Source organism: Pelophylax lessonae (assembly GCF_965119305.1).
Source record: "Pelophylax lessonae genome assembly, chromosome: 1".
Lineage (NCBI taxonomy): Eukaryota > Metazoa > Chordata > Amphibia > Anura > Ranidae > Pelophylax > Pelophylax lessonae.
Window position 1 is genome coordinate 210,643,622 of NC_138768.1, and position 18,731 is coordinate 210,662,352.

The 18,731-nt window shown below is 45.1% G+C and overlaps 1 protein-coding gene across 1 annotated transcript in view; it reads left to right on the plus strand.

Moving 5' to 3' along the window:
- Positions 1-2,726: 2,726 nt before the first annotated feature.
- Positions 2,727-18,731, plus strand: part of P2RX6 (purinergic receptor P2X 6) — a gene marked incomplete at its 3' end in the record, with an annotated part of 83,232 nt that continues 67,227 nt past the window's right edge. The window contains exons 1-2 of the mRNA XM_082243599.1: positions 2,727-2,937; positions 8,306-8,459. Coding sequence (XP_082099725.1) covers positions 2,804-2,937; positions 8,306-8,459 — 288 coding nt within the window. The 5' untranslated portion in view covers positions 2,727-2,803. The remainder of the gene's footprint in view (positions 2,938-8,305; positions 8,460-18,731) is intronic.

The following is an 18,731-nucleotide window of genomic DNA, read 5'->3' on the forward strand; positions in this document are numbered from 1 at the left end:
AGGATCTCCACGTTACAGCTGATCTTGTTTTCAGGTCTCCAACACCAAGATGCCACATTGCAATGATCCTCAGGGGTTCTACAACTGAACTTTGCTGCAACATTCATCTGCATTATCTTTATTAATAATTATAGATACCTAGGTATATGTGTGCAATTCCACCAGGACTCCTGTCGGGTCCTTTGCATATAATACCTGTTTGTACATTGGGTGTATGTTCTATTATTAATCTCTTTTTATATAAAGCTTGTATTATTTCCATACTTGTGTGCATCTCTAAACATATGGTTAATGTGTTAGCTATATTACCGTATATACTCGAGTATAAGCCGACCCGAGTATAAGCCGAGACCCCTACTTTTACCACAAAAAGATGGGAAAAATCATTGACTCGAGTATAAGCCTAGGGTGAGAATGCAGGGCGGCGGGCATGGTACAGGAGAATTCAGGGTGACTGGCATGGTGCAGGAGAATGCAGGGTACTGGCATGGTACAGGAGAATGCAGGGTGACTGGCATGGTGCAGAAGAATGCAGGGTACTGGCATGGTGCAGGAGAATGCAGGGTACTGGCATGGTGCAGGAGAATGCAGGGCGGCGGGCATGGTGCAGGAGAATGCAGGGTACTGGCATGGTACAGGAGAATGCAGGGTGACTGGCATGGTGCAGGAGAATGCAGGGTGACTGGCATGGTGCAGGAGAATGCAGGGCGGCGGGCATGGTGCAGGAGAATGCAGGGTACTGGCATGGTACAGGAGAATGCAGGGTGACTGGCATGGTGCAGGAGAATGCAGGGTGACTGGCATGGTGCAGGAGAATGCAGGGTGACTGGCATGGTGCAGGAGAATGCAGGGTGACTGGCATGGTGCAGGAGATTGCAGGGTACTGGCATGGTGCAGGATATTGCAGGGTACTGGCATGGTGCAGGAGAATGCAGGGCACTGGCATGGTGCAGGAGATTGCAGGGTACTGGCATGGTACAAGAGGATCTGGGGTTGTGGGCATACTACAGGAGATGCAGTGCTGTGGGCATGGTGCATGTGGACCATGCCCGCAGCACTGCATCCCTTGTAGTGTGCCCGCAGCCCATGGCAGGTAGTGAAGCTGTTTCACTTACCTGTTCCAGAGGCGCCTTCATTTTAAAAATGGCGCCGCCCGGCGCCGACACGTCATTGCGCACGCGCCGCCGCCGCTCGTATACTTTCGGCTATTCCCGGCCTCTCCCGAGCGGCGCCGGGAATAGCCGAAATTACACGAGCGGCGGCGGCGCGTGCGCGGTGACATGTATGCGACGGGCGGCGCCATTTTTAAACCTTAAACCCGTCGGAGCGGAGAGAAATTTTTTTTTTTTTCCTTGACTCGAGTATAAGCCGAGGGGGACGTTTTCAGCACAAAAAAATGTGCTGAAAAACTCGGCTTATACTCGAGTATATACGGTAGCTATATTTAAAGATGCAGATGCTTGTTTTATTATAATGGCCTCTTGGTGTACCAGTGAAAATTAATGCTTGTGTAGCACTACTCCTAAGGGAGCTGCTGAGTGTGGGGCCCCCTGGGTTACCGCTAGCAACAACAGTACCTTTCAGCATGTTTTTCAAGTGTGAGCACCTTAGACAAGAACCAGTCCAGTTTCTTTGGTTTTTAGGGTTTATTTGAGAACTTGGATTTGAGAAGGGAGAAGTGGGATACTCCAACAACTGAACTATGCACATTTAGGCAGGGACACTGAAAAATGCTGCTTGAAGCTATTTAGTGCTTCGCTGATGCTGGTTAACGCTTCACTAATGCTGATTAACGCTGACAGATACTGGCCTCGGCAAGGCCAGTTACTAGAACTTCACCTCTGACTGTGGAAAAGTCCCTTTGAGCTCCCCAGAGTACTCCTTCCTGAGGTAGTTGACTTTAATGCAAACTGTATTGCTGAACACTTCAGGGCCCTTCCTGGCGCCCCCTTTCACTCCCCAAACTTCAGGGCTTTACTACTTGGCACCCCCTTTACTGTACACTCCTGGTTAGCTGGCTCCTGGATCCCCTTTGACCTCTCTGGAGTGGTCCCCTCTCCTAGGCAGACCCCTGGGCAGATCTCGAGTACTCACGACACTGTTTTTCCAGAAGATCTCTGCCCAGCAGCTCCACTCGGTCAGCAACTCTGGATCCCTTGCAGTCCAGTTCAACCTCCGATCCCTGGGCCGACTGCCTGGACCACCTTCTCACTTTTACAGGAGGAGAGACAGCCGTCACCTCCTCCTGGGACTGATGCTCCCGCCAAAAGACACTCTGTCACATGCTCCCTCAGCATTTATTTCCAATCCCAGGGTGCACAGCATCAATCACCGCCCACTGGGACAGTCACAAACCCTGATGTGCTATAGGCCAGGTTTCCTCCACTGTCCAACAAGATCCCTCATTGGATACAGTGGGGAGACTCCCCAGACTCAACAGACCACACCTGGAAGCATGTGACAGATTAACTAACTGATCAGATCCCCCCTGATAAGCAGACAGGGCCACATATGTTTTTTCCTAGCAGATACCTAGGAGGGTGCTACACTCGCTTCCACTAACTTCATTCATTGGATGAATGGGCTATAATGTCCTAATTTACATTGCACGGAATTTAAAATAATATTTGATGATTTTGTTATCGCCTTATTACTTGGCAGGATATCAATGATGTGGCTGTGCATCCTTTGAATGATATTATGCATTCCATATGCTTATGGTGAACACAGACGCAGCAGATCTGTCCCTTTAACCCGGTAAAGAGCAGGAAAGCAGCAGAGTCATTCTGCGCATGGAGCAGTAATGGAAGCAGCCTGTATAAAATCTTTTCCACCCATCTTAGATTACAAGACAGAGAAATACGTGCTGACAAAGAACACGAAGGTTGGAGTGTTTCATCGCCTGCTTCATCTGGGCATTTTATGTTATATTATTGGGTGAGTTAGATTTGATTTTCTAACACATTCAGCTAGAGGATGTGAGAGAATTCTATAAAAGACAATGGGCTACAATGATGAAGATGATGTGGATAAAATTGTTACAGTAACTGTATTGGTTAGATGAGATCTGATGGATCTACAGAAAGCAAAGTGACAATGTGACATTTTTAACTCTTCATTAAAAAATGCTAATATAGTCTTCAGAGGATGCTGTATAGTAAATCAAATTGTTGGGCAGTGAAAGCCATGATTTGAGGTCACCTTTCTGTCCCCATATTGGGTAACGTGGCAAAACTGAACCACGATGCATTTTTCTACTGTGCTGCGCATTGCGCTTCAGTGCAAGTGTTGTGTTAATGGTGACACACTTACAGGGAAACCTGTAACCTGCACTTTGCTTATGCTTGAAGCAATGTAAAGAAACATTATATTTGGGGCCTAGTCCATGTGCAGGAACCTATCTGATAAATGCACCTAATGTGGAACTAAACCCTCCTATCCTTTACGGCCATGGAAGCTGCCATCTGTTTGATATGCAGTTGTCATGGTGCTGCACATGTGATTAAAGTGGGTGTAAAGTCAGAAGGATTTTTATCTTTAGGATAAAAAGCCTTCTGTGTGCAGCAGCCCCCCCCCCCCCTTTCCGGTTCCTTATACTCACCTGAGCCCATCTTGATCCAGCAGGAGTGTCTCGGCTGCCTGAGACTCTCCCTCTTCATTGGCTGAGACAGCAGCGCAGCACCATTGGCTCCTGCTTCTGTCAATTAAATTCAGTGAGCCAACAAGGAGAGAAAGGGGGCATTGCCATGCCACAGCTCCATGTCTGAATGGACACATGGAGCTGCGGCTCGGCTCAGGTGCCCCCATAGCAAGCTTCTTGCTGTGGGGTCACTAATCAGGAGGGAGGGGCCAGGAGCACCGAAGAGGGACCCGAGAAGAGGAGGATCCAGGCTGCTCTGTGCAAAACCACTGCACAGAGGAGGTAAGTATGACGTTTGTTAAAAACAAGAAAAAAAAATTTGACTTTACAATCACTTTAATTATGACACCAGCCATTTGATGGAATAACAGTTTGGTTAAGAGCAGAAGCGACTGTGACAGTTTTTATTAATGGGATGCCTTGAATGCAACAGTTTTGGGAAACAGTTAAATCAGTGGGTTTAGTTCCACTTTAAGCCTCGGTTTCCACTAGTGCGGCTACGAAGTCGTGCTACTTCTAGCACGACTTCGTAGCAAAAGTAAACCGCGGCTTCAGTTAGACTTGTCCCTCATATATAGAGGGAAGTCGCGCTCAAAAGTAGTACACGATTTACTTTTGAGGTCGCGGCAACTGAAGCCGCGGCAGTGGAAACGGGCCCCATTGAAAACAATGGGTTTTGACTTGCTGTGCGACTTGACATGTGTCAAGTCGCACCGCAAGTCGCACTAGTGGAAACCGAGCCTTAAGCAGAAATAACCTGGGCTACACTCACTTAATCCCAGTCTCAGTCTTAATCCCTTTTTTGGCGCTGACATCTTCTTCTGTGTGCTAGTTTTGAGCCATTTCATTGGCCAGTGTTTGATGATGTCACTCCTGTGCATGCACAGAAGATAGTCATTCCGGCACAAAAGAATTGGGCCTACTCTGTAAGCTGAGCTGTGCATGTACAGCTCATTTCACATGTTGGAGATTGCTGTGGGCAGACAGGTAGGTGCACCATTATTGGAGAAGAGACATTGCATGAAAAAAGAGCCTGCCTGCTTGCAGTGAATAACAGCAGAACCTTTGTTCCATTTTAATACAATCGTACACATGTGTACACAGCAGACCTGCCAACTCATCTCTCTTATTAGACATACAGTATATAACTGCCAGGCTCTGTGGCTGATTAAATTCAGGTGACTCACTGACCAAAACTAATTAAAACTGAACTCCAGGCATACAGCTCATTTATTCATCCCTGACAGCCATCACAGTCGGGTGGGTGACCACACTTTTATCCACTGCATCTAAGGATCCTTTCACACTTGCAGACTGTTCAGATCCGCCTGTCAGTTTTTCAGGCGGATCTGAACGGATGCCCCATGCATCTCTATGGGGCATCGGATGTCAGCGGAGACATGTCCGCTGACATCCGATCCAATCCGGTCCGTCAAATCTGGACAGATGCAAACCCTATTTTCCATCCGTCCAGCGGATGGGATCGGATGAGAACGGAGAGGTGGTCCGTTCTCATCCTATTCTCCCATAGAGAACAGCGGGGACCTGACCAGGGCCGCCATCAGGGGGGTACAGCCAGTACTCCTGTATGGGGCCCCGGCACAAAGGGGGACCCGGACAGCAGGAAGATCGGTAGGATGACAGCATACCTCCCAACCTGGGCAGGACTGTCCCGCTGTCCCACTGTACAGAGCCTTTGTCCGGCATAATTTTGGTGATAAATGTTACCTCCTAGCTCAGGACCTGCAGCAGGGGGAACATTTAGAACAGCCAGGGATTGGCTAACAAACCCAGCTGGGTGTGCACTATGCAGCCACAATGAGAGACTGAACCTGTCAAATTCATGCTGTGATGTCGGTAATGGGCGGGACTGCTACTCAGACCCGCCCCCTGTGTCAAGCAACACGTGCATAGGGAAGAAGGAGAAGGAAGATATGGCAGCCAGCAACAGAAGGTATTTTAGAAAGGTAATCATGTGGAAGATGGGGGACCTTTGGGGAAGATAAGGGCAGAGGAGAGGTGTGTGTGTTGCAGAGGTTGTAGCAGCTGGGAAGAGGTGCAGTACAGAGGCATTTACGTACATTCGCTACTATGTACAGTTTGGTATGGCACTACTCCCGATTTTTAACATTGTCCTCAATGGAGAATCTTGGGCACCTTGGTATAGCACTACTCCCGATTTTTAACATTGTCCTCAATGGAGAATCTTGGGCACCTTGGTATAGCACTACTCCCGATTTTTAACATTGGCCTCAATGGAGAATCTTGGTCACCTTGGTATAGCACTACTCCCGACTTTTAACATTGGCCTCAATGGAGAATCTTGGTCACCTTGGTATAGCACTACTCCCGATTTTTAACATTGGCCTCAATAGGAAATCTTGGTCACCCTTGGTATAGCACTACTCCCGATTTTTAACATTGGCCTCAATGGAGAATCTTGGTCAACTTGGTATTTCACTGCTCCCTGTCTAACATTTGCATCTATGGGAAATCTTGGTGAGCTTAGTAAGGCACTACTCCCTATCTAGCACTCTCCTGAACCCTGTGCATAATGCACTCCAGAACCCTGCATTCTGTATCTAGCATTCTCCTGAACGTATTCCTGACCCCTGCACTCTGTACGTAATGCATTCCTGACCCCTGCACTCTGTACGGGGATGGGTGTGTGAATTTGTGGAGGGATTTAAGCCTCGTACACACGAGAAGAAATTCGGCAGGGGAAATTTCGTCCGACGACCGATCAGCCGATTTTCGGATTGTTAGTATGGTGCTTTCGACAGCCGACTCCGACTTTTCGGCTGACAAAATCCTGATGTGCAGGCTATAAAATTTTTGTCCTCCGTCAACACACGTCCGATTTTCTTCTCATTAGTACAGATTTCGATGGGGAAAAATGTTATGAGCAAGACTACGCATGCACAGAGATGAAAGAACACATAGAAAGCAATCCAACACAGGACATCACTTCTGAAGTAGAATTCTGTCATACGGGAAAATTCGTGTGCAGTCTAGAGCACATTCCAACCAACAGACACGCACTCTGGACAAAAGACGGACGAGCGGTCGGCAGAAATTCGTTGCGTGTGTACGAGGCTTTAGGGGGTTGCACTGTGAGGGGTGATTTGGAGGGATTTCTGCTAGGAAGAGGGATTGGGGGAGGGGGTGATAATATAATTTTGATATTTTCAGTGGAAGGCGGGGGGCCCTGTGAGGTAGGCTGTATGGGGCCCCAGGATTTCTAGCGGCAGCCCTGGACCTGACAGTTCTGTCTCCGCACATAGTGACAAAGCTCCCATCCGCCTGCTCAGTGGGGGATCGGCGGATCGATCCCCCGCTGAGAAAAACGGAGTCTGCCGACAGACTCCAAGTGTTAAAGGGGCCTTAGAAGTGCAACTTGGTCACTGAATTGCCTACAGCATGCTGATTGGGGGATGAAGAGGTATCACCACAAAGGGAAAGCTAACACTAAAGCCTCGTACACACGATCAGATTATCAGACGATCTTTCGTCCGTTTTTTGTTGCATGCTAGTCTCATATGGAAAGTGAAGAGGTTACTTTCATATGAAAATTCTCATACGACAGAATTCAACTCCAGAAGTGATGTAATGCGTTGAACTGTTTTGTATGTATTCTTTTGTTTCCAAGCATGCCTAGTCTTGCTCTTATGATTTTTTTCGGACGCAAAACTGTACTAATTAATCAAAAATCGGACATTGTGTTGACGTACGATAAAAATTTTACAGCCTGCACATCCAGTTTTTGTCGTCCGAAAATTAGTAATCTGTTGCCGAAAGCACTAGATTAACAAACAGAAAATCGGCAGATCGTTCATCGGATGAAATGTTACTTCCGATTTTCTTATCATGTGTACAGGCCTTTAGCTTAGAGTCAGTTACACCAGTGTAATATGGTAGCACCATGTGCATTCAGTGTGAAGTAAATGCCCAAGTACTGAAACTAAGCATGCAGCATATGTTTCAATGCAGTGCAACTCACAAGTGATTCCCCTCTGTGGTTTGGGTGTTCTCTGACACAAGTGATTGGCCATTACCATGATTGGCTCAATGCTGATGTCTATAAAATTTCAAACATATTTTATGTAGGCTGCTGCTGCCAAAAAAAATATCTACTCTGCTCCAATCTTATTTTTTTTTTTTAATCCAGGGTGGTGCGAAAGAAAAGGAAAACCATTAGGTGTAAAATTTGCATGTGAAACACACACAAAAAAGGGCACTTAAAGGTGTGCTTTTGTCTACACCCCCCCCACCCCGAAGTGGTAGGACCTTACCCTGAACCCCTGAAGTGCAAGGCTCCTGACCCTCTGTCTGGACAGTGCTAATTGGCTCTGTGCTGATCACATGCACTCTCCCAAGAAAAAAAAAAAAAACTCTTAAGCAACACACACCAAACTGAGCAAGTGCAGCCTGACTCCATAGACTCTGTGTTATCAGTTAATTATCAGGGGTCAGTGGAAGAAGGGGAGGATCAGAGGAGACAGGATCAAACAGCCTTTTTACACAATGTGGTGGATTAACCCTTTAGGTTCCATGGTGAGTATAACAAGCATGCTTTCCTGCATATACAGTCTGATTTTAATGTTGTGGGTTTAGTAACACTTTAATACAATAAATAGATCCTGATAGACTGTACTTATTGAACAGGTGGGTGTTTATTGTAAAGAAGGGATATCAAGAAAGTGATTCTGATCCTCATTCTTCTGTAATAACAAAACTCAAAGGATCTTCACTTACTAAAGACCTGCATGAATATCAGCAAAGGCTGTGGGACGTGGGGGACTTTGTAAAGCCTTCTCAGGTAAGACTTTTTATTATAGCATTCAATCAGTTCACAATATTGACATTGTTAGTCTGGATTCACTTATAAGTGTTTTTTTTTTTTTTTACTTTATTAAAACATATACCCCTTTACCAAAGCCAATGTTTACCGAATACCCCCTGTTCTAGGTCACATAACCTCAAGTGCCTTTGGATTGAGCACATTTATTATCAGTACTACTTGTGTTAGGCCCCTTTCACACGGGCTTTCCGATCAGGTCCATCTGCCAGTTTTTCAGGTGGACGTGATCGGACGCCCCATGCACCCCTATGGAGCAGCGGGTGTCAGCAGACATGTCACCGATCCAATCCTGTCCGTGAACTCCAGACAGATGGTATCCCTATTTGCCATCCGTCTGGAGGATCGGATGAAAAAGGACAGGCGGTCTGTTTTCATCCGATCTCCCATAGAGGAGAGCAGGGATCTGACAGCTCCGTCTCTGCACACAGAGTGGAGACAGACCTGTCATTCGCCTGCTCAGCAGAGACCGCCGGGCAGAAAGCCCATGTGAAAGGACCCTAAGAGGGTTCATATCAACAGGCGTTCTTGTCAAATGCTGCTTTTTATCAAATCTGATGCACATTTTGAGTGCATGCAGTTGAGTTAAGTCAATGGAATTTTGCTGAGTTGCATTTTTGGGGCATCCCAAACACAAGTCAAACACAGACAAACAACAATCTTCGATACAATTGTTTATTTATTTTTTTAAAAACAATCCATTCTATTTTAAGTAAATACAATTATTTGCTGGGATTTATTGTACAGTATATATGATGTATGTTTGTTAACACTTTAACCACTTACCCACTAGGCACTTAACCACTTAACGACCGGCGCACGACGATCTACGTCGGCGCTCAGCCCCGGCCAGGCAAACTGACGTAGGCCTACGTCAGCACTTTTTGCCGGCCCTGTGCGCGCTCCCGCGCCCCGCCGCCGCCGCCGATGACTCGATTGGGTTCAGAACCGATCAGTCATCAGGTCCAGGCCAATCATTTTTGGTCTGGACCTGTTGATCGGTCCTGCCCAATCAGATCATCCTCTAAGCCTGTGAAATGTAAACACAGGCTTGGAGGAGATGTGCCCTCCCCCCACAACGGTCTTTTTGGATCCAGCGTGAGAGGAGAGCACATCTTACTGTGAGTATTGCACCAAGCACATCACACACAGCTAGATAGGCACATTTCACCCCCGATCGCCCCCCCAATTAACCCCTACAGCACCTGACACAACACACACTATATACAGCATATAGCATATACCTATATACCTGTATAAGTGTGATTTGTGAACAGGTGTAGCCCTTGCGACCCCCCCTTTTCCACTCAAATTACCCCCCACCCCCCCCTAATAAAGATTTAACCCACTGATCCCCCCTGAACCCCCCCTGATCACCGCCGTTAACCCCTACACCCTCTGTCACATCAGCACTAATACAAACGCAATATACGGTGTTATTGTATTTTTGTATTAGTGTCATTGTGATCAGAATTAGCGCAGGCGACTAAGTTTCTGTCCCAAGAAGGTTTAGGGTCCCCGCCACCCGCCCAATAAAGATTTAAGCCCCTGACCCCCCCCTGATCACCCCTACACCCCCTGCCATAACACACACCGTATACAGTATATAGCATTTTGCTATATACCCGTATAAGTGTGATTTGTGGTCAGGTCTAGCGCTTGCGACCCCCCCTTTTCCACTTGAATTACCCGCCACCCCCCCCTAATAAAGATTTGAGCCCCTGATCCCCCCTGATCCCCTCCTGATCACCGCTAGTTAACCCCTACACCCTCTGTCACATCAGCACTAATACAAACGTAATATACTGTGTTTTTGTATTTTTGTATTAGTGTGATTGTGATCAGAATTAGCGCAGGCGACTAAGTTTGTGTCCCAAGCAGGTTTAGGGTCCCCCCCACCCGCCCGATAAAGATTTAATCCCCTGATCCCCCCCTGATCACCCCTACACCCCCTGCCACAACGCACACTGTATACAGTATATAGCATTTTCTATATACCCGTATAAGTGTGACTTGTGACCAGGTTTAGCGCTTGCCACCGTTCCTTTTATCCTTAGGATACCCGCCAGCCCCTTCCAATAAAGATTTAAACCCCTGATCCCCCCCTGATCACATCCCGTTAACCCCTACACCCTCTGTCACATTAGCACTAATACACACATAATATACTGTTTTTACTGTATTTTGTATTGGTGTCATTGTGACTTGAGGTTGTGCTAGCTAGCTAGTTTCTTTCCCAAAGGAGGTTTAGGGTCCCCGCCACCCCCCCCCAGATCCCCAGCGCATAGTTTAGAAATAACCCCTTGATTGCCACACACACACGCACGCACGCACATACACTTCCATTTCTAGTATAGTGTTTGAACAGATCAATATCTGATCTGATCAGAACTATACTAGCGCCCCCATAGTTTAGGGTTCCCAAAACGCAGTGTTTGCATGATCAGCACTGATTCCTGCCAGCACCTGCGTTTAACCCTTTCACCCAGGTAAGTGTAGTAATCAACAGATTACTGTCACTTACAAAAAAACACAAGACACAAAACCGCTGTGTTAGCAGAGTCAGGCCTGATCCCTGCTAGCATTAGCAGTTTTTTTGGTAGCGCTTGAAATAATCTTCGACAACCAGGTGCTTTTATTACCTGTGAGTCGCATCACTGTACGGGTAAATTTAGTTACCAAAATGTCTAAACGTTCGTACAGTGATGAAGCTATTTACAGTATAATGACCATGTCAGGTGAGAGCGATGGGGAAGCCTCACCGGCAGAATCAGGGTCAGTATACGAACCAAATGACAGCAGCGGCTCCCTGACAGATAGCTCCGACGACAGATGGGTCCCTGTTAGACCCAGGCGTACCCGACCCCATTCTGGTGTTGTTGAGATGCAGGAATCGCAGGGTGCTCGTATGGAGCAGAGTGTGGGTACTAGTGCCGCTCATCCTTCTGGCGACCTGGCAAGCGCCAGCGGCCTAGTACACCCTGGACCTAGTACAACCAGCACTGCAGTAAGACCTGGTGACGTGGCGAGTCCCCTAAGTGCAGTTGAAGCTGGTGCGGTGGCTAGCACAAGTAGTGGCCCGCAGCCACCGCGTATTCGAAGACAGGCCCGTAGAGCCCATAGTGCCCTCCCTGATGCGCTGGCATTTCCTAATTGGCAACCCACTGATACTACAGCGCCAGTACTTCCCCCATTCACCGCCCAACCTGGAATCCACGTGGAGACAGCTGGTTTTACGCCCCTGAACTTTTTTGAGCTGTTCTTCACGGAAGATCTTTTCAGATCTATTGTGGATCAATCAAATTTATATGCTCAACAATTTATCGCCGCCAACCCAAATTCGCCCCTTGCCAGACAATTCGGCTGGAAACCTTTAATGGTTTCCGAATTTAAGATCTTTCTGGGCCTTTCCCTCCACATGGGCATAACTAAACAGAGTGAATTGCGGCTATATTGGTCCACTAGCCCACTTCACCATATGCGCATGTACTCTGCCTCCATGTCCAGGGCGAGATATGAGCAAATTCTGCGATTTATGCATTTCAGCGACAATGAAATCTGTCGTCCTCGGGGAGACCCTGCATACGATCGGCTCCACAAAATTCGGCCCCTCATAGACCACTTCAATCAGCGGTTTGCAGCCTTGTTTACCCCCGAACAAGTTGTCTGCGTTGACGAGTCCCTGATTAAATTTACTGGCCGCCTTGCTATGAAACAGTACCTCCCCAGCAAGCGTGCCAGATACGGGGTCAAACTGTATAAATTGTGTGACAGGGCCACAGGCTATACAGTTAGTTTCCGGGTCTATGAGGGAAAAGATAGCTGTGTGGAGCCCCCCAACTGCCCAGACTACATAGGGAGCAGCGGTAAGATCGTTTGGGACTTGGTGTCACCCTTATCCGGAAAGGGGTACCATTTGTACGTGGACAACTTTTATACAAGCGTGCCACTATTTAGTCACCTGCTCGAATTACAAATTGGCGCATGTGGCACCGTGCGACCTAATCGCCGGGGCTTCCCCCAACGGCTTGTAGATTCCCGTCTTAGTCGGGGGGCGAGAGCCTGCTTGAAAACGGACAAATTGCTTGCGGTGAAGTGGAAGGATACACGGGATGTTTATGTTCTGTCCTCCCTTCACGCAGACACGACAATCCAAATCACTACGGCAACTGGCGTTGTGGAGAAACCCCTCTGTGTCCACGAATATAACCTTAACATGGGAGGGGTGGACCTTAACGACCAGATTTTGGCGCCGTATTTAGTTGCCCGTAAAGCCAGACGCTGGTACAAAAAAGTGTCTGTTTATTTATTCCAATTGGCGATGCTGAACGCCTTTGTCCTATACAAGGCGTCAGGACGAACTGGATCTTTCCGGGAATTCCAGGAAGAGATCATCCTTGCCTACCTGTACCCAGGAGGCATGCCTGCCCAACTTCCCCTTCCAGATGCAGTGAGCCGGCTGCATGAGAGGCATTTTCCTTATGCCCTCCCGAGTACCCCTACCCAAAGATGGCCCCAAAGAAGATGTCGTGTCTGTCGCAGGCGCGGATTTAGGCGTGACACCCGTTATTATTGTCCCAAATGTCCTGACCAACCTGGTCTCTGCATCGGGGAATGTTTTGAGCGCTACCATACACTAGTGGAGTATTAGTGTAGGGTACAGCACGACACAGTGTAGGGCACACAAACACAGGGTCTCGAAGGATGTTGGATGTCCATCGACATTTTGAGAGACCCAAGCTGGAAGAGAAGATCGCAGAAGATCGCAGTCCCAAATCAAGACATGAAGAAACAGTTAGAAAGAAAAATAAAAGGATCCAAAAACTGTTGTTGTGTCAGTCATTTTATATGTCCTTCTACTCTTCTTACTGTACATTTAAATGTCCTTTGTTTGTTTTTTCATTCTTTTGTGACCTGTTTCTCCTGCAGGTACTCGTCGGCTACCACGCATTGATTTTATATATTCTGACACAAACAGTGTTTGCGCTCAGCATATATGGATACCTTTGCTGATAGCAGCTGTGGTGATTTTCTGATTTCAGCACTGCAGTTAAAATCCTATTTTGGTATACGTGGATAGCGCCGTGTATACCCATCATTAAATTCAGTGGGTGGTTGTTTGGGCGGTTAATGATGAGAATCCAAAAACTTTTGTTGTTGTCAGTCATTTTATATGTCCTACTCTTCCTAATGTACTTTTTTTTAATGTACTTTGTTTTTTCATTCTTTTGTGACCTGTTTCTCTTGCAGGTACTCGTCGGCTACCACGCATTGATTTTATATATTCTGACACAAACAGTGTTTGCGCTCAGCATATATGGATACCTTTGCTGATAGCAGCTGTGGTGATTTTCTGATTTCAGCACTGCAGTTAAAATCCTATTTTGGTATACGTGGATAGTGCCGTGTATACCCATCATTAAATTCAGTGGGTGGTTGTTTGGGCGGTTAATGATGAGTAATACTACGCATTATTCTTGTGCTGATTTCTGATAGGTTCTCTTTTTTTCCGTTCAGCCCACAGGCTGCATGAAAAAAAAAAAAACCTATATGCCAAACAAGGACTAGCAATGTACTGGTACGTTGCTGGACTTTGAGTGGTTATACCAGGATGATGCCTGCAGATTTAGGCATCATCTTGGTATCGTTTTTTACAGCCAGCGGTCGGCTTACATGTAAAAGCAATCCTAGCAGGTAATTGGCCGCTAGACTGCTTTTACATGCAGTGGGAGGGGCCTCCCCCCCCCCCACCGCCGCCTTCCGCAGCCTTCCGTGGTTTTTCTCGGGCTCTCCTGTCCCACCGGTTAACCCGAGAGTGCAGCCGGTGGTTCAGTTATCTAACCATAGAGCTAATTGAAGATTAGAATGGCTCCAATCATCTCTATGGCCTAAGATGCCGGAGGCTACGAGCATTTCATGATTTCTTTTTCGCCAGAAATAAACAGGGCCATTGGGAAATTGGGAAAGTATTTTATCACACCAATTTTGGCGTGGTCAGAAGCATTAAGGTCAGAGGAGAGATCTAGAGTATAAAAGACCCCAATTTTTAAAAAAAAGAGTACCTGTCACTACCGATTGCTATCATAGGGGATATCTAAATTCACTGTGATAGCAATAAAAATGATTTAAAAAAAAAAAATTAAAGGAAAGGTGTCAAAATAACATAAAAGAGCTCCGCCCCCTTTCCCCCGTGCTTGCGCGCAATGGCACACGCAAGCGTTGGTCTAGTGTCATATGTAAACCGCAATTTCAGCATGCATGTGAGGTATCGCCGCGATCGCCAGATCGAGTGCAGTAATTCTTGCAGTAGACCTCCTCTGTAAGTCTAAAGTGGTAACCTGTAGAGACTTTTAAAGGTTTTTAAAAATGTACGTACGTTTTTGCCGCTGCGCAGGTGTGCGCAATTTTTAAAGTATGTCATGTCAGGTGTCTATGAACTCGGCATAAGATCATCTTTTAAATTTTACCAAACAAATTGGAATTATATAGTGTATTTGTGCAATAAATTTAAAAAAAATGTATTTTTTTCGCAAAAATTGCGTTTGGAAAATCTGTGCGCAAATACCGTGTGACAAAAAAAATTGCAACATCCACCATTTTATTCTATAGGGCCTCTGCTTTAAAGAAATATATAATGTTTGGGGGTTCAAAGTAATTTTCTAGTAAAAAAAAAATATTTTTTCATGTAAACAAAAAGGCACAGAAAAGGCTTGGTTTTCAAGTGGTTAGAAGAGTGGGTGATGTGTGGCTAAGATTGAGCGTAAAATGCCGGGACTGTTCAAACACCCCCCAAATGACCCCTTTTTGAAAAGTAGACACCCAAAGCTATTTGCTGAGAGGCATGGTCAGTCCATGGAATATTTTATATTTTGCTACAAGTGTCGGGAAAATTATTATTTCTTTTTTTTTGTTGTTTTTTTACAGAAAGTTGTCACTAAATGATATATTGCTCACACATGCCATGTGTATATGTGAAATGACACCCCAAAATACATTCTGCTGCTTATCCTGAGTACAGGGATACCCCATGTGTGAAACTTTTTTGCAGTCTAGGTCTAGCCGAGTACAGGTCCCCGAAAACCAGTCCCCACTTTCAGGCTTTCCAAAGGCGTAAATTGTTGATTTCACTCCTGACTACCTATCACAGTTTCGGAGGCCCTAAAATTCCAAGATAGCACAAAACCCCCCCCAAATGACCCCATTTTGGAAAGTAGACACCCCAAGCTGTTTGCTGAGAGGCATGGTGAGTCCATGGAATATTTTATATTTTGCCACAAGTTCCGGGAAATATATATATATATATATATTTTTTTTTTTTTACACAAAGCTGTCAGTAAATGATATATTGCTCACACATGCCATGGGTATATGTGAAATGACACCCCAAAATACATTCTGCTGCTTCTCCTGAGTACAGGGATACCCCATGTGTGAGACTTTTTTGCAGTCTAGCCGAGTACAGGACCCCGAAATCCAACCTCCACTTTCAGGCTTTCCAAGGGCGTAAATTGTTGATTTCACTCCTGACTACCTATCACAGTTTCGGAGGCCCTAAAATTCTAAGATAGCACAAAACCCCCCCAAATGACCCCATTTTGGAAAGTAGACACCCCAAGCTGTTTGCTGAGAGGCATGGTGAGTCCATGGAATATTTTATATTTTACCACAAGTTCCGGGAAATATATATATATATATATATATATATTTTTTTTTTTTTACACAAAGCTGTCAGTAAATGATATATTGCTCACACATGCCACGGGTATATGTGAAATGACACCCCAAAATACATTCTGCTGCTTCTCCTGAGTACAGGGATACCCCATGTGTGAGACTTTTTTGCAGTCTAGCCGAGTACAGGACCCCGAAATCCAACCTCCACTTTCAGGCTTTCCAAGGGCGTAAATTGTTGATTTCACTCCTGACTACCTATCACAGTTTCGGAGGCCCTAAAATTCTAAGATAGCACAAAACCCCCCCAAATGACCCCATTTTGGAAAGTAGACACCCCAAGCTGTTTGCTGAGAGGCATGTTGAGTGTTTTGCAGATCTCACTTTTTGTCACAAAGTTTTGGAAATTGAAAAAAGAGGAAAAAAAATGCATTTTCCTGTTTTTTCTTCATTTTCCAAAAAAAATGAGAGCTGCAAAATACTCACCATGCCTCTCAGCAAATAGATTGGAGTGTCTACTTTGCAAAATGGGGTCATTTGGGGGGGTTTTGTGCCATCTTGGCCTTTTATGGACTTCAAAAGTGTGATAGGTAGTAAGGAGTGAGATCAACAATTTACGCCCTTAGAAAGCCAGAAGGTGCAGATTGGTTTTCCGGGTCCTGTACGCGGCTAGACTGCAAAAAAGTCTCACACATGGGGTATTCTTGTACTCAGGAGAAGCAGCAGAATGTATTTTGGGGTGTCATTTCACATATACCCATGGCATGTGTGAGCAATATATCATTTACTGACAACTTTGTGTAAAAAAAAAAAAAAATATATATATATATATATATTTCCCGGAACTTGTGGCAAAATATAAAATATTCCATGGACTCACCATGCCTCTCAGCAAATAGCTTGGGGTGTCTACTTTGCAAAATGGGGTCATTTGGGGGGGTTTTGTGCTATTTTGGAATTTTAGGGCCTCCGAAACTGCGACAGGTAGTGCAGAGGTGACATGAACAATTTACGCCATTAGAAAACCTGAGAGTGTTGATTGGTTTTCGCGGTCCTGTACACAGCTAGGCTCCCAAAAAGTCTCACACATGGGGCATCCCCATACTCAGGAGAAGTGGCAGAATGTATTTTGGGGTGTCATTCCACATATACCCATGTCATGTGTGAGAAATTTATCTTTTAGTGACAACGTTGTGTAAAAAAAAAAAATTAAAAAAAAAAATTGTAATTTTCCCGAAACTTGTGGCAAAATATAAAATATTCCATGGACTCACCATGCCTCTCAGCAAACAGCTTGGGGTGTCTACTTTCCAAAATGGGGTCATTTGGGGGGGTTTTGTGGTATCTTGACATTTCAGGGCCTCCAAAACCGTTATAGGTAGTGAGAAAATGCAATGAAAAATGTACGCCCTTTGAAATTCTGATGGTGGTGATTTGTTTTCCGGCTCCCGTACACAGCTACGCTCCCAAAAAGTCTCACATATGTGGTATCCCTGTACTCAGGAGAAGCAGCAGAATATATTTTGGGGTGTAATTACACATATACCCATGGCATGTGTGAGCAATATATCATTTCAATGACAACTTTGTGTAAAAAAAAAAAAAAAAAATTATTTTTGTCATTTTTCAAACACCTGTGACAAAAAAATAAAATATTCAATGAGCTCAACATGCCCCTCAGAACATTCCTTAGGATGTCTACTTTCCAAAAAGTGGTAGTTTGGGGGGGTTTTGTACTGCCCCGCCATTTTAGCACTTCATGAAATGAGATAGGCAGTCAGAAATTAAAGCTTCGTAAATTTCAGTATTTACACCATAGTTTGTAGACGCTATAACTTTTGCGCAAACCAATAAAAATACGCTCATTGATTTTTTTTTTGTCAAAGACATGTAGCTAAATATATTTTGGCCAAAAAAAATGACATAAATTGAGTATATTGGATATTTTTTAAAAGACAAAGTTGAAAATGTCATTTTTTTTGCAAAATTTTCGCTCTTTTTTTATTAATATCGCAAAAAATAAAAAGCGCAGAGGTGATCAAATACCACCAAAAGAAAGCTCTGTTTGTGGGAAAAAAAGGACGTAAATTTCGTTTAGGTACTGCATTGCATGACCGCGCAATTATCAGTTAAAGTCACGAAGTGCCAAGTTGAAAAAAGGGGTCTGGACCTTTAGCAGCCAAATCCTCCGGGGCTTAAGTGGTTAAACTCCCTTCCTAACCAGACCAATTTTCAGCTTTCAGTTCTCTCACATTTTGAATGACAATTACTCAGTCATGCAACATTGTCCCCATATGAAATTTTCATCCTTTTTTTCACACAAACAGAGCTTTCTTTTGGTGGTATTTAATCATAATTGGGTTTTTTTTATTTTTTGCGCTATAAATGAAAAAATGCCAAAATTTATACTGCTACATAACTATAGTAAAAATAACCCAAATAAGTATACATTTTTTGGTCTTTGTGAAGGTTATAGAGTCTACAAGCTTTGGTACCAATCATTAAAAAATTGATCACACCTGATGTACTGACGGCCTATCTCATTTCTTGAGACCCTAACAA